Source organism: Aulonocara stuartgranti, assembly GCF_965226115.1.
Source record: "Aulonocara stuartgranti genome assembly, chromosome: 13".
NCBI classification, from domain to species: domain Eukaryota; kingdom Metazoa; phylum Chordata; class Actinopteri; order Cichliformes; family Cichlidae; genus Aulonocara; species Aulonocara stuartgranti.
This window is the reverse complement of record NC_138949.1, coordinates 7,898,775-7,921,200: the sequence shown is the minus strand read 5'-3', so window position 1 is coordinate 7,921,200 and position 22,426 is coordinate 7,898,775. Positions and strand designations below refer to the sequence as shown.

The window sequence follows — 22,426 nt, the reverse complement described above, 5'->3', positions numbered from 1 at the left end:
TCCAAAACTGTGTCTGAGATAAAAGTAAAAGCTTCCAAAAACTCTCCACTGTGCTAGTTTTTGCTAAAGGATCCACAGGCATGTTTCTGTTACTTTTTCAGTTTTAGGAAGTTTAAATAAGGCTGGGAAACACGTTGCCATTTTCCAGCCAGCTGCTGTCGGTCCAGGCAGTGCCACTGAAGCAGATTAAATAGATATTTAAGTTTAAATGTGTGCACGAAATGCTTTCTAAAGTTTCCTGATCATTTTGTTTATGCTGAAGTAACATTTCCTGGGACTCATTTATTAGGCAGCACTGTTCTTTTCTTTTTTTCTCTCTTTTTTTGTTTTTGGATGACTCTTGCTGGCTGGAGGCTGGTCAGTCCAGAGCCTGACGTGGCCGCTGTGCCAATTTATTAGCCAGCTCTTCTCCCAGATGCGCAGCTGGCCAGCCAGCGGACAGATCTGGCACCGTCCTCAGATTTGCCCCTCTTCCGCCCTGCTTGTTTGAAAACAAACTGACCTTTATCTCTGACAAATATTCAAAGCAGTCTGACTAGCAGGTGTTCCTAAATTAGAATTTAACGAGAGCCTGGCCAGCAGTGTTAACAATAGGCTGACTCACACCGACCGTTAGCGTTTTAGAGATAATGTTACAGAATAATTAGGAACATATGAGTGTCCACGACTGCTCTGAGAGAACTTGTCTCAGAAGGTATCTCTTTATGGCACCTCAGTCCCACACTCTGCAATTGCGGGGATCTTCCATCTCAACTGATTTAATTCTAGGTGAAAACGTCTCCATTCATATGCAAATAGCTTGCAAAACATTCCACCTCACACCTCTCGTCTCCAAATTGTCACTTTTTTCTGCTCCATACTAAACTGGTCTAATGCATTGAATTGCTAATACACTCTATGAATAAATGAATAAATCCTTTTTAAAAGTCATCATTTCACTCCGCTGACCGGCTCCTGAGGATTCCAGATAACACGAGGGTAGTGGAAGATGACTGATAATTTGATATCTGATTGGTTTGGAAATGTTGTGTTTTTACATTCTACGATACTGACACACAATCACCAATAAATACATTTCAAAGTAGCTTTGTGCAATGCAGGGTAACAGAATATGGTCAGCACAGAAAAGCGTGATGAGGAAAACATCCATGCAAACTGATTTTTCATGTATAAAGTCGGACACTATTTATAACCTTCAGCTCCCCCTGTGCCTCCGTCGGCTCTCTTTGCAGATGGATTATACATGAACCCAAAACTGTAAACCTTGCGGTCCTAAGCAGCAAGCTGTGAACCTGAGATATTTATCAATTTGTACATTATAAACATAATGTGCCGTAGAAATATTGTTAAAGTAAAAAATGTAAAGAGAAACTGAACATTTCTGAGATTTCACTTGCTTTGCTTTGGTGACCTTTCAACCCTGAACATGAGAACAGATTTCAGTCAGACCACTTACATTTGAAATGTTGCATCACAGCAGCAAAAACAGTCTCCAAGCGCATCACATCCCACAAATATGATAAACACAGAAACTGGACGGAGCTGAAAGAGAAGGAGTTACAGTATTATTTTATTTTTTGCTTTTCATGTGCACATTGAAAAAAAAGTGCACATCCAGCAAAACCAGTGAAAAAATGTAAAGCACACGATTCTTAATCAGCGCTGTCATTAACTGAGCACATGCTGTGTACAGCCATTCATCATCTTTACTGTTCTCTCAGTCAAGACTTCAGACCTCAAGATTTCACATTTACTGATAATTTTAATCATTCGACACGCTTCACTTGGAATATGTAAATTAATGAGAACACTTGTTTTTGGGTAAGTCATCACATCAGATTGAATCAGATCACATCATCACGTAAACATGATGATATCTTGTATAATGTGGTGTATATGTTATATTAGAAATCATTATTATTTCTGCAGATCATATCAGTAAGGAAGCTGAATAAATATTGATTGATAACGGGGTCGGATTAAATACGCGTGCACTTCTTCTCACTCCTTTTCGATATGGAACTGAATCAGGTGAAGCGATATTAAAATGTATTTTGCTTTATTCTGTAAAGCGTTTTTTTTTTTCCCTTTTCTACGCTAAACGAACTTCTGTGTATTGTTTACATGATCGGTATTGAACACAAAGCCATGTTGTGCAGGAGTTGCGGATGGGGGACCGTTTGGGGGGGGGGAAGGAAAAGAGAAGAAGCAGCACTTTCTTTAATAACACTTATAGGAAGTCTAGAGTATCTCTAAAAATTTATTGTGCTTCTTGTTTGAAGAAAGAATCGGTGTAAGCGCACCTGAAAATCCCGCTTTTATCTCTAAAAACCTACGAAAAGGATAGAACGGCTTTTAAGTAACTACACTGTGGAGTCGAGGGGAAACGCAAACATCTAGTTTCTATTCTCCAGTGTTGATCTTTTCTACTTTAATAAGTAAGATTCCATTTTTGAAACGGCTTTCTCAAAACGAAATGTGGCTGCCTTTATACTGTCTGTTTAATTATGTTCTATAAAACCAACATCAGGTACAAAACTAAATAAAATTAAATAACTTTAAAATTTGCATCACTGAATAAATTTTGTGACACAAACCGTAGTAAACTTAATAAATCATGTTTTTGAAATTCTGTCTTGAAATTGATGTTATTGTATTCCACATTGGTGTGCAGTAATATACCAACAGTTTTAACAATAACAGCAGACTTGGCAAACAAACAGGAGACGAAGAAAGGGTTTGATGAATGTTAGCTACGATGAGCTGGTGAGCGTGATGGGAGGGGGGGAGGCGGGGGGTGAACTTGAAGATCCAGATGGAAGCAAATGGAGAGGCAGCGAGTCAGACCTCTGTGCTCCAGGGGAAACCACGAGTACAATTAAGTAGATGATGTTTTACACAGTAATGGCTTTCCTCCTGTCACTGTTCACATAATGTCTATTTTAACACCTCATTAAGCTTGGTGTTCAGTCTTGAAATCATTCTTTCCCAGCAAATCAAGAGGAAAAACCCTTATTTCATTGGCAGAAGTATGTAGCTTCTTGAAGCCTCTTTATTTGTTTGTAATGCAAACATAATTTAAACATAGCAGCGAAGGGCTCGGTAACTCATTTCAGGACGGTATCATCATATTTGTGAAAAGTGTTGCAGCATGCACAGCTGCACAAACATCCATCTGGATGGAGGCGAGGGATAGTTTCTCTTCCCTCTGGCATTTTTTCTCTGTTTTCTAAGACTGAAAAAATAAGAAAAATGCTGTGAAGGGTGTTTTTTTTGCAGTGCATCAGGGCCAGAGTGCTATGTAACAGCCATCTGTGTGGATCTGACTGTAACGAGCAGACCTGCGAGAAGATCCTTGGTGGACAATTCAATCCAGGAATGGCTGAGTGTCTATAACAGAAATAGGGAGGGGGGGGTTAGCATTAAATGCTTCACGTGGTTGGCAAATGTTACAGTCAGTGCAGCGGTGGCCAAAACAGCTGCTTAGATTTTGTCCTTTAGGTAGTTGGACAGTGACTGATGCTGAGATTTATGTGGTTTTTCTAAGTTTCACATTCACTGTGTTAGCATGCACACAAGATGCCATGTTGTTGGAAGAAATCCAGTTAAGGAGGAAAATCAGAGGACATTTTTAAATGTAGGTGGTCGGTAATCATATTCCACCCCGGCCCCTTCCTTGGCTTTAAAACAAGGCTGACATCTTTTAAATGTGTTTACAAGGATGAGTAATGGTGTTCCTGCTGACCTGCTGCCACTGTGATACTCTCCTTGTCTTTTTGTCATCCACACACACACATTTGTTGGAACCCAGATAAACAAAACCAAGACGACGGTCTCTAATAGAAATCGAGCTGCAGTACCCACATTCCAATTAATGAATTCCGTTTTTATGTGTAAAGATCGTGACAGTGGGGTGAGGCTGGCTCCTCTCAAATAATGGATTTAATTAGGGCTGAACGATATATCGCATTTGCGATAATATCGCGACATGATCAAGTGCAATTTTCTAACCGCAAAGGCTGCGATTATACTCTGGACATGTCCAAATTCATGGGCTGCATCCTCCTGAGGCCGCATTTGTAGACCGATTACGTCACAGCGACGCGCCGAAGGCTGTCCAAATTACTACCATATCCCAGAATTCATAGCGCGGCCCAGCCAAACTCCAGTTTCCAGCAATGGCGGCCGCTACTAAGTTTTAAAATTACTCATACTAATCTTTCAGGGTCACAAAATAAACTTTTAACATATTTTCAGGCGAGAAAGTAGTTGTGTAAACATCAAATATCTGCTCGGTTTATCAAGATATCCCATATTTGCAAAAGTGCTTCGACGTTTTCAGAGGCGTCTGCTACCCACCAGCTCGACAGCTAGCCGGGAGCTCGAGGGTTACTGATGCGGCCGAGAACGGCACAACTCCCGGCACATCATTTTCAGATCACCGCGGAGTTTCGCTGCTCGGGTTAAACGTAATATATAAGTCACTTAGACAACCTAAAAATGTTATTGTTGGGCTTTTTTCAGTGTTTTGTTTGTTCGTGAGTAAATCGGTTTGGCTGAGATTAAAGTTATTAGATTAGATAAAATAAAACTTTATTAATCCCCCGGGTGGGTTCCTCCTTGGTTTTCACACAGCTGACTAAACGTCAAACAGAAAACTTATTAAACAGAAGTATGAGACAGTCGAGAATTTACACCAGTGTCTGGTTATATTTTAGATAGCAAGAAGCAGACGGCCGAGTTTATTAAACTCCACCGAGACAGCGGTGACGCTAATCAGAACTAGACCGTCCAATTTCACGCCTTTAAACTTTAAAGGCGTGTTTGTGTGTGTGTTTATACAATTGCTATTATGTTTGCACTTTATGTGTAATGTTACTGACTGCAGAGATCAGTAAGATGTGTGTATTTTTTATTTATTAGTTTTATTTATTTAATATTATTTTTTAATTGAATGACTGTCTAGTAGTTCACAGATGTCGAAAAACTGAGTGTGGTAAAGCCACTGATTTTTTTTTAATGTATATTTCTGCAATCTGCACATTGTACTGACTTTCATTTTAATGTTTACACCAGGGTTCCTTGTCAGCACTTTATGCTCAGATGTTTGTAAGCTAAAAATAAACTATTGTGTATGTTCAAATATACTGTTGTGATTGAAGAAGTTAAATAAAAATGTCAGTCATCAATTCATGCATCACCTCATGTCATCATAATAGAGGTCTGTCTTCCAGGAAAGAACAGTTTAAAATTAATGTAATATAGTATTGGCCATACTATATGATGTATTGCTTGTCTTTGTTTAATAATACAGAAGACAAAGACCTTAAAAAATAATCGCATATCGCATCGCAATCGCAATATTGGGGCAAAAAATCGCAATTAGATTATTTTCCATAATCGTTCAGCCCTAGATTTAATCCAACTTTACTGTGTTTGTTCCTTTTTGTAGCACATGAAGCAGCTCTCCACCGGCTGGAAGTTCTGGATAAAGGGAGCCTGAAGCTAAAAAACTAAATGATGTAGAGAAGTAGTTCACCAACCTGACCAATGAAGCCAGCCAATAGGGAAACCACGAGATGGGAAGGGCATTGGGTAGCTGGTTAGCCAACATTGAGCTTTCAGGATAAAAGCAAGGGAATTATACAATTGGATATCATGTCTTTTTTTTTTTTTTAGATGACAAAATAAAAGCATTTTTTAAGAAAGATGCTAAAACAAGTCGCCTATTACTTGGGTGAGCCGCCAAGTTAGCATATTTGTCTGCAGGCTTCATGTTCGTGTGATATAGAAGAATTCGGTTTGAAGAAAGGCGATATTTTTGCAGAAGCTACTGTAAATGTGTATTCACCCTCCGGCTCATTTAAGCATTTTACTGACGGCGTCGCGCGTTGGTGGCATCCCTGCTCAACAGTCATGCAAATTAGCCCTCACCATCCTTTGGAGACGGCTAGAAAGCCACATCAAAAGGACTGATTCTGATTTCTTGTCTTCAAGTCTGCTATGACACAGCACACGTGTAATGGGTATGTGTGTTATTGAATGTTGTATGTGTTCCTTCTCTCCTCACCAGCTTTAAATCAGTCTTCCTGGAGTGAGTTTTATACAAAGATGAAACTGGAAAAAACAGGCAGAAAACATAGAAGATAAAAGTCCAGCGGTGACCTGCTAAGCAGGACTCTGTGATCTGTTTTTAATGACTGCAAGCTGTAATGTTATTGTAGCGACCCCTCTGGAGTCCTGTCCTGTTCCTGACCCTTCACTGATACTTCCTGATAAGAAAAAGAAAAAACTGTAATCAGTGTTTAAATAAATAATGAGGTGATTTGTTTGGAAGTGGTTTCTGTTGTTGTCTCCCGTGTTTTCGAAAATGAAGTTTATTTGAGCTGCTCGGTTTATGAGTGCAGGGCATCCACTCAGGTTATCACGTTAATCAGCAGCTGAATGATGCCGTAGGCTGTTTAGAAAACATTTTATTCGCACAGCAGCGTGACCGCATTTGTACACCTGCACGAAAAGCAGCTAAATATTTATATTATCTTGTACTAATGTGCCCAATTTTGTTTCTCTGTCTCTTCTCCCTTTCCCCCCCCCCTCCCTCTGTTCTGTCCTTTCCCTGCTGCAGGTATGCATTGTACAAAAGAGGGACACCGAGAAGATGTACGCCATGAAGTACATGAACAAACAGCAGTGCATAGAGAGAGATGAGGTCCGAAACGTCTTTAGAGAGCTTGAGATCCTACAGGAAATTGAACATGTTTTTTTAGTAAATCTCTGGTGACTATCCTATGTTTTTACACTTTCAGTGTGATCGGCTCTGTTTGTGTCGGTTGCCTGCTTCGCCTGTCTGTGCGCTCCGTGCGTCCGCCCTCAAGTGATTCCCAGTAGACGTGTGCACGCTTGCTGTAAAAATCTGTCGCATCCTTTAAATAGAAGCACTCTGTTTGAATGTTATGTGTTGCATGTGGGTAAAAAAAGAAAAAGTTTAATTAAAGCTTGAACAAATTCTCCTTCAGAAACCAACAGCTATTAACTTAAGAAACGATTTATAGCAGAGAGATATTCTGGGATATTAATTTTGGCTCTGAGCCCATGAAGCACACATTTGATAATTACTGTGGTTTGAAATGACCTCACTCTTCCCTCGAGTATGATATGTGGGTGAATGGAGGCTGCGTTCATTATTCAATGCTCATCTCCGGGCGGGACACATTTCTAAATGTAATTGGGGACCTGGCACGGCATTCACGCCGTATTACACAAAGCACTTTGCTCCTCTGTAATTGGTAGAGCGGTTGTGCACGTGCTCGTCGTCTCCGAGCAATCGCTGCCAGAATATTCCCACGTTCCGTGATGGATTGATTACGCGGAGCGAGACAAAGCCGTGTCCGGGGCTCGTTCCTTACCAAGTTGTGAATGATTTAAGATCAATCTGCAGAATGCATTTGCCTGCTAGATACTCTTACTTCACTACAACAAACTGAGGGCATTTTAATGAGCGTACAGTAGTAGGCCTGTTTATTTTTTATAATTCCCTGCAGGAGTTTATGGCTGCCAAAGCCTTCTGTGTTCTAGTTTTCTAGTTCTGGCTGTGCTGCTCAGCTCACCCTCACTCTCTCTCTGCAAGCAGCACTGTTTTAAATACCCATTAGTGACAAGCATGCTGAACTGTATCTTTGTGGCTACGTGGGATTGAGAAGTTTCACACCTCCTCTCTCTGCATTTGAGATGCTCCAAAAAAATGGCCTGTCCATCTCACCGGGAGCACACAGAAACTCATACTCGAGCAGTTCCTCTCGTTTCCAAGTATAATTGGTCCTATACTCAAAACGCCATAAGTCTTCATTCTAATTGGACCATTATCTTTGACACGTGTTATTTTAGGACGTTGAGGATGATTTTGTAAACAGATTTTGCAGACCTGTAGCGGTATCCGTGCAAGCGGACGGTTTGTGTTTCATCTGCGAGGAGTTTCTGCCTCTGCTCCTAATTAATGGAAGCCAATTGAGCTTTGTCACTTCCACGCATATTAAAATATAATCAAGAGCACTAGTCTTAGTTACTCTACACCCTGAGACTCAAACACGAGTTCCACTGGAAACATTAGTGAAAATTGCAGGGAGGTCATTAATAGCTCCAATAAAATGTGTTGAGAATTCATTTGTGATTATGCCAAAAACAATAAAGTGTTTGTAAATCGAGACGAGCGATTTGAATAATAAACATGTAAATGTTGCTGCTCAGTCACAAAAACGTACATGTGAATTTTTGGTGCTTTTCAGCTGTGATCTGTAAATTGTAAAGTACATGTAATGAGAGCAGCTTTAATGAAGCTGAAAAAACTGAGCCACGCTGCTGAAATTGGACTTGCTAAGCTCGGGCCGCTCATTATCTGTTTTATAAATGGATTAGTCATTAAATGAGGAGAATACAGGATCGTGCCGCCCCCCATTTCTTTGTTTTGTGAGGAAAACAGGAAATGGGTCCAGATTTATTGAAACGCATGTAAATATAATGAATCAGAATCAGAGAGACTTTATTTATCCCCAAGGGGCAATTAAGAGGAAAAAGAGTTTGCACAGTTTGGTCCTATCATCACCTTTATTTTAAAACACCACGTGAACTCTCTTAGGCAGCTCTCTTCTAATTTCTTTAAGTAGTCTTCGGGAATAGTTTTCCAGGCTTCCCGAAGGACATTCAAAGCTCTTCTTTGGATGTTGGCCACCTTTTGTTTCCGTTCTCTGTCAGAATCCTCTGGAACAGCCGATCTATGACTGATAAAGTTCCAGTGTGCGTTTCCAGGTATGCTTTTACTGCATTGGCAGTTGTTTGGGATCATTGTCATGCTGCAAAATAAAGCTGTTGCCAGTCAGATGTTTTCCAGATGGTACATAGTGGATCAAAATCTGATGGGATTTTTCTGCGTTCATCAGCTTTTGGAGAAAACGGTACAGGCCGAAACGAAGGCCCAAAGCATGACAGAGCCTCCGCTGTTTTACCATGGCTGTAGACACTGCTCCATACATGTTGACAGCAGTTTGAACCAGAAATGTCAAATTTTGAATCATCACTCCATAAGAACTGTTGCCACTGACTATCAGAGTAATCCTTGTGTAATTTGACATACCTCAGTCTTTTCTCCCTGTTTCTCTTCATTAAAAATGGCTTCTTGACAGCCAACATTTCACTGAGACCATGTCTCAAATCGGTTATTTGCCAAGTTGTCTGTTATGTGTAGACATAACAGTGGTTCATCTGTCTTTTTTATAATAAATGATTCACAGCTCAGTGTTAATTGGCTTAACAAAACAATAATAATAGGAAGAAATAAAAATGTTGCTGGAAAAAATGGTGAAACACTTAAAATGACCTTCAGGAAGCCTGAAGAACTATTGCTAAGAAAGTCTGGCTTCTTGGAAGCAAAATATGAAGATATGAGGGTTGGCTCAAGAGTTTCACACTAAAGTCTTGAGCCAACAAGTTGTCAGATCTTTAAAGGAGGAGGATCTTTCACTTGACCTATGATTTCAGCTTGCTTTAAAAAGAGCTGTTATGTGTTATATGGTCTGACCCATTTATGAGATGAGACTGTATCTGGCCCACGAACTAAAATTACAGTCGTCTGACTTATTTTTGTCAAGTCACTCTTGGAAAGAAGTTCCAATGATGACTGTTGGTTGGATCAATAGGGATTCTTGAATGCAGTGTTACCGTTTGAGCATTTTAAGTTGTTTTTGTGATGTGTTGAAATCTAATAATGCCATGAAATGTTTCAGGCAGTCTAACTTTTGTCTAAGTGCAGTAACAGACAGACAAACAAAGGTGTAACAGTGAGGGATCCAGAAGGCAGGAGTACTTTGTCAACAGGCTGTTGCCATTGCTGTTAGATGATATGACAGGCAGATATGTGTAAATATGTCTGGATGCATCTGTTACCCTGAACTTAAGCAGCTGCGTTGATGTTTTCAAGCGTTCAGGTTTGCAGACGTCTCTGACGCTTAGAGAGCGAGAGAGGTGTTTTCTTGCAAACCTGTATTCAGAAGATTACTTCAAATACAGGTTTGTTTAGTTCCTTCCTTAATAAGCAGTTGGATTTACGCTGGACTGACGGAAACGTCTAATCACAAGAAAGTTCAGATATTTCCCTGAAAGCTGGATGTGAGAACACAGTGACACATAAAGCAAATCAATCTACTGCTTGAGTCTCTATCGCAAGTTTATTTCTGTCCCAGTTTACCAGACGCTTTGTGAGCATCTGTGCGTGACAGGATTGTTTTGCGATGCACCTGTATGCATCGGATAAACTGCTCCATTTACAGTGGGGCGAAAAAGTATTTAGTCAGCCACCGATTGTGCAAGTTCCCACACTTAAAATGATGACAGAGGTCAGTAATTTGCACCAGAGGTACACTTCAACTGTGAGAGACAGAATGTGAAAGAAAAATCCATGAATCCACATGGTAGGATTTGTAAAGAATTTATTGGTAAATCAGGGTGGAAAATAAGTATTTGGTCAATAACAAAAATACAACTCAATACTTTGTAACATAATCTTTGTTGGCAATAACAGAGGTCAAACGTTTACTATAGGTCTTTACCAGGTTTGCACACACAGTAGCTGGTATTTTGGCCCATTCCTCCATGCAGATCTTCTCGAGAGCAGTGATGTTTTGGGGCTGTCGCCGAGCAACACGGACTTTCAACTCCCGCCACAGATTTTCTATGGGGTTGAGGTCTGGAGACTGGCTAGGCCACTCCAGGACTTTCAAATGCTTCTTACGGAGCCACTCCTTTGTTGCCCGGGCGGTGTGTTTTGGATCATTGTCATGTTGGAAGACCCAGCCTCGTTTCATCTTCAAAGTTCTCACTGATGGAAGGAGGTTTTGGCTCACAATCTCACGATACATGGCCCCATTCATTCTGTCCTTAACACGGATCAGTCGTCCTGTCCCCTTGGCAGAAAAACAGCCCCATAGCATGATGTTTCCACCCCCATGCTTCACAGTAGGTATGGTGTTCTTGGGATGCAACTCAGTATTCTTCTTCCTCCAAACACGACGAGTTGAGTTTATACCAAAAAGTTCTACTTTGGTTTCATCTGACCACATGACATTCTCCCAATCCTCTGCTGTATCATCCATGTGCTCTCTGGCAAACTTCATACGGGCCTGGACATGCACTGGCTTCAGCAGCGGAACACGTCTGGCACTGCGGGATTTGATTCCCTGCCGTTGTAGTGTGTTACTGATGGTGACCTTTGTTACTTTGGTCCCAGCTCTCTGCAGGTCATTCACCAGGTCCCCCCGTGTGGTTCTGGGATCTTTGCTCACCGTTCTCATGATCATTTTGACCCCACGGGATGAGATCTTGCGTGGAGCCCCAGATCGAGGGAGATTATCAGTGGTCTTGTATGTCTTCCATTTTCTGATGATTGCTCCCACAGTTGATTTTTTCACACCAAGCTGCTTGCCTATTGTAGATTCACTCTTCCCAGTCTGGTGCAGGTCTACAATACTTTTCCTGGTGTCCTTCCAAAGCTCTTTGGTCTTGGCCATGGCGGAGTTTGGAGTCTGACTGTTTGAGGCTGTGGACAGGTGTCTTTTATACAGATGATGAGTTCAAACAGGTGCCATTCATACAGGTAACGAGTGGGGGACAGAAAAGCTTCTTACAGAAGATGTTACAGGTCTGTGAGAGCCAGAGATTTTCCTTGTTTGAGGTGACCAAATACTTATTTTCCACCCTAATTTACGAATAAATTCTTTACAAATCCTACCATGTGAATTCATGGATTTTTTTTTTCACATTCTGTCTCTCACAGTTGAAGTGTACCTCTGGTGCAAATTACTGACCTCTGTCATCATTTTAAGTGGGGGAACTTGCACAATCGGTGGCTGACTAAATACTTTTTTGCCCCACTGTAGCTGCTGCGTGATGCAACATCTCAGCCAGGCAGGTAATGAGAGAGGACCGATGAGACGTCTGCCTCATCTTCCTGTCTCCCACCTTACTGTATAGCTAAGAAAATAATTGGTTCCCTGTGTGGGTAGGCTGATCAGACAGTTGCTGGTATCCATAGGCTTATCAAACAGAACCATACGATTTCTGGTCCTTGGAATTTGGGCACTTCGGTGCTTTAATAATGCATATGTGATAGAGCAGCTGAGGGCATTTTGGGAAATGCCTATTTTTAAAAAACAAACACACAAACAGATCCAGCTTACAAGAAACGCCTGTTTTGATAAGCTTCACAGGAGTGCTTTTATTGATACTGTGCCAGGAGGGAGGCAAACAGATAGTCTTAAAAAACGCAGGAAAATCCACCAAACGCCTGTCAGATGAAGATGACTTCCACAATCACACAGAGAGGAGGAGGAGGAGGAGGAGGGGGATTATTATGAAGACAGGAGGTTGTTTTGTCAAAAAAAGAGAGATGTGCATAATATAAGGATTTGTTAGGTTTCCTCCAGCTGATACCTACACAGCCTGGCACGCTGCGTCAGGAAATGGAGGTTTCGCTTTCATTGAGACGTCGTTGAATTCTCCTGTGCGTTTGAACCGCTCCGTCCGTAGCATCACAAGAAATTCATTAAGAAGCGGTCTTCTGAAAGCCCACACTGAATCCCATCAGCCGGGGGAAGACTGCTTTAAGCTGGGCGGATGTCAAGTTTGCAGCCCACAGTAGTTGCTGCGACCATTCCCTCGCCGCATAGAAATGATGTGTAGGAGTCAAGGGTACGCTGAATGGATTACCTTAAAGGAGGAAAAATTAACTATCATCTGCTGCACACTCCAAATCCACATAAATCCTTGTAAGGATTTGCAAACCGTGAGAAGATGCCGACTTCCTCTTTTACTCGCAATGTTGGAAACTCCAGAGTGCAGGGGTCCCCACCCTGAAGCAGAGAATAACTAACAGTAGGGTGCAGAAAGGAATTTGATCCCCTGGTCTGTACATCATAGTAAATGTTTGGTTTTCCCTTTAATGCTCCAACCAATTCTCCCTTAAGGAGATGCACCAGTGACCAAATGGACGTACATCACGGCAACTGTTGTCAAAGAGCTTCCCCACTCTCTTGGGATCATCTCGAAGAATGTAAAAGGTTGAAAAATCAAAACAAGGGTGAGTCATCTGGAGCAGCTGCGTGAAGTGTTTTGCCTCATGCATCCTTCCCTCCATCAGAGTCATATAAAGCAAGCGAGAGCAGCTCCGAGGATGGATGTGCTCTGTCCTGTTCGGCCTCCATTAGGAATATTGATTGCAGACCTGGATGGAACAAGGCCTCGGGAGGCCATGGAACAAATTAGCCTCTACACCTCCAGTCAGCAGTTATAACAAGCCCTATGAGGGGCTTTAGTCTTTAAATCATCATCATAAAAGACGAACTGCGAGATCTTTTCTCTAATGCTACAGTAACACGAGAAACAGCAGTGGTCGGAGACTGCTGCAACCGCGTGCTTACAGTCTTGTTGTCTTTGAAATGGTTGCTTTGAAGATGGGGACTAGGCTCGCAGCCACTTGCAGTCAGTTTCTTTCTTCAAAGCGACTTCGGCGCATCAAGACAGTAAGAAAACAGCAATAAGATTAACTGCAAAATTGCATGGGTGCTCAGCAACCCTGCTTTTATATAGGAATATAATCAGAATACAAGCAAATTGAGTTGAATCCCCTATTGCAAAGAGACGCTTAACAGACAAGTTCTTATCAGCATAGACTGACTCAGATTGATTGCAGTGTGTCTGCAATCCTTCGCCAGTCTGTGTGACTACAGTCGGTTTGAGTGGGGTCATGGTTGTTGGAAGGCAGGCTGCCTCCCCACAGGTGTCCTCTGCAATCACTTTGTATTGAAAGTGGTCACATTGGTGCGGCTGAGCCATATTTAATAAAGCATGCTTCCAGGCAATATGCAGACTCAGACACATCTGGGCCTATTCTGGGCTACTTTTGGCACTTATGCCTCAGTTCTGCCGAGTGTTTTGTGGTCTTGCCGTAATGTGGTCGGGTTGAATATAGATTTCTACAAGTATAATAATTATATCTGACTGTAAGTGATAAGCTGGACTAGATGTAGGTAACGACAAGTCATCTGTGGGCCAGATCTGACCAAAATGCCACAACACATCTGACATCTGGCTCATATAAGGTTGACATTTGGTTCAGTTGAGGCAGCCAGACTCAACCTGACTCAAAGTTATAAGTCAAGGCCAAATGTGGCCCAAAGAAAACTGGATGATGAGCATTTACTGCGGTCGGTAAGGTTATTTCGTCCTAGACTTGCCAGCACTAAAGGACTTGGGACTTTTGTTCAAAGTGCCCTACACACACTACTCTTAAAGAAGAACTTTTTTTTTTAGGCCATAGGATTTAAAGTGTACCTTGTGAAAGCAGGCCAGTGGAGGTGTTTTGTCTTAAGGTGAGTTGTTGGAGGCAGTGCTCACTCACACCATTGGAATCCTCAAAGGACCATGCAAAAGTCTTGTGACTGAACCACACGGCCAGTTTGAGCCATCTCTATCATCAACTTTATGTAGGCCATCGAAACTTTGTAGAGCGGTTAGAGCCAACAGAATCACAAGCTCTTGCCTCACTCTAGCTTTTTCCTCAAAACTCATTCCACTGTCTCTCTATTTCCCTCTCTCCTCCCTGCCTCCCCGGGCTCATTTGTCATTGTGGCCTGATTATTTCAGCCTGTTCCTTGTACTCCTTCCAGCCGGCTAACCTTCTTCTCTTAGTCCCCGCAATCGTGGCAACCTAGTCCTGTCCCGGCCATTTCCAGCATGTCCTTCCTCGTGGTTTTGGACAGTCACGGCTCTCCCTAGACTCTTCTCCCAAATAACTGCTAGGCATTCATTCATACTCGAGGGTTTGTGCAGCAATTCCTCTGTGCTCATTAGGAGAGCGGCGCTCAATAAATTATCCTCATCTCAAGTGCAGCAGAAGCACATAAAATGAGATTAGTGGTTAAACATTATGTTGACCGTAGCTATATTACAGTGAATGTCTCCAAGACAAATATGAAAGAGTTAAAGGTTCCCAAATCTAAATTTGTTTTTTGTGTGAACATTCGATCAAATAACTGCATCTTGTGCAAAAATATTAGCTCAAGGCGCCCAAGTCGACTTCAAAACTCTCTGTCCTTTAACGCAGTCTCGGTTTTGACGCATAAAAATAAATAGAAGTAGTTGAATGAAGCAGGCGAAATATTCAAGCCCTGCATAGTTTCCTCTCTTCTCTACAGCAGGGCGATCGCTCTGTGAAGCTGGCGCGCCTGTTTGGATTTTCCTTTTGCAAAGTCACAAACACTATCGGCACTTTGGCTGGCGCGTCCTCACCCCTTAAGCTGCCACCACTGCGACCAAGACCGGAGCAAGTGCCAGAAAGGAAATTGGAAGGATGGATGTCTTCAAATACTCTCTTCAGACAAGTGCTCTTCAACTAATACACCTCACTTTCCTTTCCAGGGTAGCTCAGATCATATTTCACAGCAGGAGAAGCTTTTATTTAAAGTGTCAGAACTGCCGAATTTGTGGATTTCACACTGTGTTTATTTGGAGCAAAGCCCCCCTTAACGAAAAAGAGAGAGAAAACCGTTTGTGTTTCTTCTCCATCCCGTGCTTTGTGAGAGTCTTAAAGGTGACAAGGCTTGTCAGTGCTGGAGCTTTTCATATGCTCCAGTTGTCAGCCTGTATCTGACATCTCCGTGTCACCTCAGTGAAAGCGGGGAAGGAAATGACAAGCAGTCCAAGCCTCTGCAGTCTCGCTCTCTCTCTCTCAGGAGCCCTGATATTTAAGCGGTGGACGAGGGAAGCTGAAAGTTTTGTGGTACGCTGAGATAGCGAGTGCCACCTCAGCGGACGCTCGTGTGTCAACTGGGTTTGAGGAATCGGGCTGTGACAATGAGGTGATAAAAAGGTGACAGTGTGGAACCCCTGCCAAAAGCAAACAACATCCTAGGGCTGGCCATCTGCTGAGGCCAATATTAGTTTTTTTGTTTGTTTTGGGGAGTTTAATCTTAAACAGGTCAGGGCAGCTTTGTGTACTGTGCATGATGTAGGGTGGCTCTGCTGTCGTTTCCTATTGAGTGCAGGCTGCAGTGGCACGGAAGTGTATTGGAAACTTTCTTTGCCCTGTTTTGCAGCACCTCTTCTTTTTTTTCTTTTTTTTATTTATCCTATCACATGAATGTCGAGGGTGATTCATCAGTTAATCGTGTGGTGTTTTAAGGAGAAGAGAAAAAGCCAGCAGTTCTGCAAATGGGTTTTTCCTTCTGTGGATAAGATTGAATGATTTCAGCCTCTGCAGCAAACTCCCTTTCTCTCTCACGGAGCAGCAGGAAATTGCACCTGAATAGGAGCAATCAGAATGCCCCCACCCCCAATGAGTGTTCACAGCCAAGCCCAAAGATACAGAGGGAACCTGTGAGCTATAAAAAGAAATGGTATCGCCACAGCATCAGAACTTTAATGGGAAAGTAAAGAATTGGCTCAGCGGCAACCACATTAAGCCAAGTTTGATGGAAGGATTCACCACGGATTGGTGTGTTGTCCCTCCTCTCCGGGTCTATTAAGATATTATTCTGCTTTTATTTTTCTCAGATGAGAGATTAGATTCTGTTGTACAAAAACATTTGTGTTCACTGGTGTGGCTTAATGTTTTGAAGCTGAATTTGTGGAGTGGACTGTTACAAATCCCCACCTGGATCACTAAGAGGCTGTGTTTTAATTTGTTGTGCGTGACCAGTAAGCCTGATTGACAAAAAATGTGTAGCAGGTGACGAGCTAAGTTATTGTCGAGCTTTGATGTGACAGTGACGTCCTCTGTTTTTGCATTCTGTCCGACAGCTGGCATGGATATTATGTTGTGGCTGTGAGGTGTGCATGTGCCATATTTGTGCATGTTTGCATTTGCTTCTGTGCAGATTCGTCCGCCGACCCTTCGTGCTTCTCATCAGCATGCGTGTGTCTGATAATATTTGCACATGTAACGCACTCTGTGTCCTGCATGAAAAGCATACTGAGCATGTTTGCGGTCTTGTGTGCTCAGTCTTTGCGGTTGTTTGCGCAGCATGTGTTTTCCCACACTGGGCTGTGACTGAGGGCCGTCTCATCCCACTGCACCCAGGTACTCGTTCCAGGACGAGGAGGATATGTTCATGGTTGTGGACCTCCTGCTGGGAGGAGACCTCCGCTACCACCTGCAGCAGAACGTCCAGTTCAGCGAGGACGCAGTTAGACTCTACCTCTGTGAGATGACGCTGGCGCTGGACTACCTGCAGAGCCAGCACATCATCCATAGGTATTTCTTTTCATTTCATTTCAAGGCCTCCAGCAGCTTTCAAGCTGTTGAAAAGTCTATGGCTATAAACAGTGCATGAAGTGTTCTTTTATATGGAAAACTCTTTCATAAATTTGCCCTTCAAACCCTTCTGAAGGTTGTTTCGTAAAGCAAAGTTAAAGCTGCACCCTTTTTTTTCTGCATAGAACTGCAAGATTGCAGTGGAGTAAAGGTTTTGGAGGTGGAAATAACAAACATATCTATGTGCATAGAGAAATGCAAATATGTCCAGCAGACAAAGTCAAGTAAAAAGGCCTAAGTGTGCACAGTTGGGTCTATAATTATTTAGGAAATTAGACATTTTGTGATTTTGCAGTAGATTTTAATTAAAACAGGTGGGATGTGATTAAAGTGCAGACCTTCAACTTTAATTCAGAGGGTTGAACAAAAGTATTGAATTAAATGCTCAGGAATTCAAAGTCTCCTGTTTTCAGAGGCTCAAAATATTTTTGGAAAGTTGACTTTCAATCAGTCCCACAGCCAGATGAGGTCTGTTTCCTCATTATTCCATGACGAATTATGGAACAGATCATGATCTGACGCATACCACATTATCTATCAAACACTGTGGAGTCAGTGTTGTTCCACTGGCGTGTATGCCTGCCTGTGCAACCTGCTCACTAATGTTTATTGATAATGTGACTGCTGATAGAAGCAGCACGGCTGGACGATGCTTCACAGTGTAAATGGATGGTGACCCAAAGCATACCGCAAAAGCAATCCAAGAGTTTCTTGAGGCAAAGAAATTGGATATTATTCACTGGCCAAGTCAGTCACCTGATCCCAACCCTATAGAGCAGGGGTGAGGAACTCCTGGCCTCAGGGGCCGGTGTCCTGCAGGTTTTAGATGTGTCCTTGATCCAACACAGCTGATTTAAATGGCTAAACTACCTCCTCAACATGTCTTGTTCTCAGAGGCCTGGTGATGAACTAGTCATTTGATTCAGGTGTGTTGATCCAGGGTGAGATCTAAAACCTGCAGGACACCAGGCCTGGGCTTCTCCACCTCTGCTATAGAGCAAAGGTGTCAAACATAAGACCTGGGGGCCAGAATTGGCCCAGTGAGGACTCGCACTGGACAGCTTTGGAAAATGTGAAGTGGGGCAGAGTTTTTAACTGTATTTTCATGAGTGTTACAGCTTTTCCAACTGATAAAGATGGCCATTCATGCTACACCAAAGTAGATAAGTAATAGATAAACAATTAAATGACAGTGTGGGGAAAAAAATCCTCTTTTCCCCATCTATTATTTCTGCTTTTTTCATTTATTTTTTCCCACAGTGGAAAATAAATAACTTTAAAATTCTTACAATTTGAGCCCAAAGAGTCGTTCTGACAGATTTCATTCAATTATTACAGGAACATTTCTTAAAAATGGCCTTTGATTTCTTATATTACTTTATATTATATGTTTTAATATAAAGGGATTTAATGTGACTACTGTTGGGTCATTTGTGCTATATAAATAAAATTGAATTAAATTAAATTGAATAATAAGATGTCTCAGGGGATAAATGTGTAGCTAAACTTTACACTGACAGAAAGGGGAGTTTCACTGGTCCCACCAGTTTTAGGTCATAGTGGGCTGTATGTGACCCACAATATAAAGTCACTCTCTGCTGTAAAGCACAGCACCAGGCAGAAACCACAAACAAACGGGAGACTGTGTATAAAAACAGCTGTAATTCCTAAACAGTTAGTTTGGTGCCTTTTTTAAAACCCTTGAATAAAAGCAGAAAGTCTGCACTTCAATCACATCGTTATTGTTTGATGTATAATCCACTGTGGTGGTGTACAAAGGTACAAAAATATGACATTGTAAAAATGCTTATGACTATATTTTATATACTGCTGTTTACTATTGTATGCGACTTTTTTTGTCCTCTGAACTGAAAGAAGAATAAATTGACCAGTGTCCCAGACACTCCAGTTTTTGCCTTGAAGAAAATAAAAACATTTCATTTCCAGCGTGACATTGGATGTCATGCCTTCTGGGTTTTGATTCACAGCGTGTTTACCCGAGAGAGACAGACGCATTAAACTCCCAAATACACCCATAAGACGCGTTTGCAATGCTTTCCAAATACATTAGATGCTGCAGGGCCAGCCAGCGAGAACACGTAGCTTAACTGGATACAGCGAACTAGAATTTCCCCTGTGTGGGGAAAAAAACACCGAAGATCAGCTCAAGGTTGTGTCTGTAACTTTCAGTATTCAAGAGGTTTTGTTTCATTGTGTTGTGCTTCTGCACGTTGCAGCAGTATTTCCAGTTATTTTTGAATGTGAGGAGTCGAGCCTCACATCGCTCTTAAACACCAGTGAGTGTTGTTTTCTGCTCTGAAAGGTTAAACATAAAAAGTCACAGCTCCTTTCTTTGCATTATATGTTGATCTCCAGGTTTTAAATGTGACTCATTTGTTTGAGGATGGATATTTTTGACCCAACATTTATCTTCCTCATCTCCTTCCACTTGGATCTTACGGTTTTGAATCGTATTCCCTGTCCCTGGTTCAGGGAGGGCTCTTCCTGTTAAAAGGGAGTTTTTCTTTCCCACTGTCACCAAGTAATTACTCATAGGGGGTCGTCTGATTGTTGGAGTTTTCTCTGTATTATTGTCGTGTCTTTACCTTACAACAAAAAGCACCTTTGCACAAGATCTGATGTATTTATATATTCATGGCCACAGTATGGCCGAGAATATATGTTGCCCTTTAGCACAGATTGGAAACAGGGTTTTGTGGTCCAACAAAAAACAAAATCTATTATTGCTTTCAGCATGTTGCAGTTTAAGTGGTCTGAGGGGAAACCAGACTCCTCTACATCCCCTGGTCTGTTTTCAGGCTTCAGAAAATCTAATCCAGCCTTTGACCATCACAGCTCTTTTCAGACTAGATCTGGAGAGTTTTTAAGCAATACAAAGAGAGAAATATTCAATGCACAAAGTAGAATTTAGTATTGCAATAAAAGAAGATCATTTTAATGTAAAAGAATGTGTTAAAAATCCCCCTGAAGTTATAAGAGGCCTGGAGCAGTGAAGAGCTGCAGGATGTCCATCTTCAAATTCTGCAATACTTTGTTTTATGTTTTAGCCTAGTGCAGCTTTGACTTTATCAGAGGCCTGTAAGAGAAATTAAAATTTAATAACATATAACATATTGATACAGCAGCCGCCCATTTACAGTTGGTGCAAACAGTAGCAGCAAGGTTACTCAAAACCACTTTATGCTGTATTACCCTGGCCCCCCATTTGTTAAAGAAATCAAATTTAAAATTTCAGTCGTTACTTTTATGACTGAGATATAAAGTGGAGTCATACGGAGCTTTGAACCCCTTATTTTCCACCCAGACCCTTCACGTTAGACTGAAAGGCTTAAAACAAAGTGAATGGCGTACATTTATATACTTAGATTTAGATTTAAAGCCGTGGTCCAAGCTAGCTTTTACTGTGAGAGCTACTCAGTCAGTGCCTCAGTTTGAAAGCTTTCAAAAGTCCAGTTCTGTTGTCAGATATAGTTATATTATAGTTTTGATGGCTAGTTTAAAATTCTGTGGAGTGCTTTTTTTGTAAGTTATGTTCAGCATTAGTGTCCAGAAGGGCAGTAAAGCTGGTTGTGCTTTAAACCAGGCCCGCTTTATGTGTCCCTGCAACAGGAGTATGGTGTGATTTCTTATTTTCAGTGAGAGTTACTCTGCGACTGTGATGTCTGGTCTCCAAAACCAAAGAAATGGACAGCTGATATCACAGATGCAGTCTCTGTCTTTTCTCTCATTTTAAAGTTGCCATTTTCTGTTATTTTTTTGTGAAACACCATAGTTTACATTCTACACAACAAGCATAAATGAGCCATACACAAGCAAATATATATCTTATATTCAGTTTCTCATGATTCTTGGTGTGAGCTCAGATTATAACCTTTTTTAAGGCGCTGAAGTCGCTGTTTTTATTTACTTTGCACACCTAAGGATTGTCCCCATCCTTCATCCACAGTGGACTCAGTAAACACAGCTCTTTGTCCAGATATGCTGAGCGCAGCTGTAAGCGTGCGTGCAGTCCAGTCAGTGAAAGAGATGCATCCCTGCAGGCTGCAGATTTAGAGCCACAGATGGCTGAAAAACTGTTTGAACCTTATTCAAAACCTTATGTGGGCTGCATGTCTTCTTCCAGCAACTGTGTGTGTCCATATGCATGTTTGTGTGTGTGTGTTATTTATGTTGTGGGGACATAAATCTGTGTATATAGTCACACTGTACAGACCTGCCTCCCTTTTGGGGACAAAAAGCAATTCCCCCAAATCATAGATGATAAACATTTTAGTGCTAAGATTTGGTTTAAAGTAAAGGTAGCGCATTAATGTGAGGCGTCTGAATGCTGAAATGCACTGATACACTGAAGCATACATCATATTTGGTATCGTGATAAAAAATAAAAACACCTTTAAGGAGCAGAATTAACAATAACATAAAAGAATATGGAAGGAAAAGAATAGTTTGACTTGCTATTGAATTTGCTTTTTTTCACTAAGAGCTAAAGAGGTTTGTCACCTTCAGGTCTGTGCAATACAGCTAAAGCCGGAGCCTGAGCTTAAAACTCCTGCTCGTGCAATCTAAAGTTCATTTTTAATACATTGTGATGCACACAAAACTAGTGGGTCAAAAGTTTCAGACTGACAAGATGACGTTTGATGCGGCTTTCTCTGGTCTCTGCAGGTTACCTTATAGCAGTAAAGCCTTGTTTAGGATTTGCTTGACACCTATCACTTAGTTGCTAGTAGATATTCAATGCTCCGAGTGACTAGGTAACCCCTCAAGCTGTGTTTTGTCATTCCTCAGCAAATATTCAGAAAACAGTTTCTGGGCATGTGCCGAAGTGAAGCGAGACGGTGCTATTCTCTTCCTGTATGCGTACGGCTTCTTTGATATGTATCTGTGGCTCTCTTCAGGTTCTCAGACATGGCTGTCTGCAGTAGATATGCATCATTACACTTCTGCTGGCAGCCTCACGGAGATGGCAAGTGTTTTCTGAAAGTGAAGCCAGAGTTTTTCCCCTCATTGTATAGTTGGCAAAGCATCTTCATCACATACATTTTAAGT

The 22,426-nt window shown here is 41.7% G+C and overlaps 1 protein-coding gene across 4 annotated transcripts in view; it reads left to right on the top strand.

The window, feature by feature from the left end:
* Positions 1 to 22,426, top strand: part of stk32c (serine/threonine kinase 32C) — a 101,449-nt gene that overhangs the window by 61,109 nt on the left and 17,914 nt on the right. For all 4 annotated transcript variants that reach the window (XM_082556401.1, XM_082556400.1, XM_082556403.1 and 1 more), the window contains 2 exons: positions 6,626 to 6,777; positions 17,123 to 17,296. In XM_082556401.1, the coding sequence (XP_082412527.1) occupies positions 6,626 to 6,777; positions 17,123 to 17,296 (326 nt within the window). The remainder of the gene's footprint in view (positions 1 to 6,625; positions 6,778 to 17,122; positions 17,297 to 22,426) is intronic.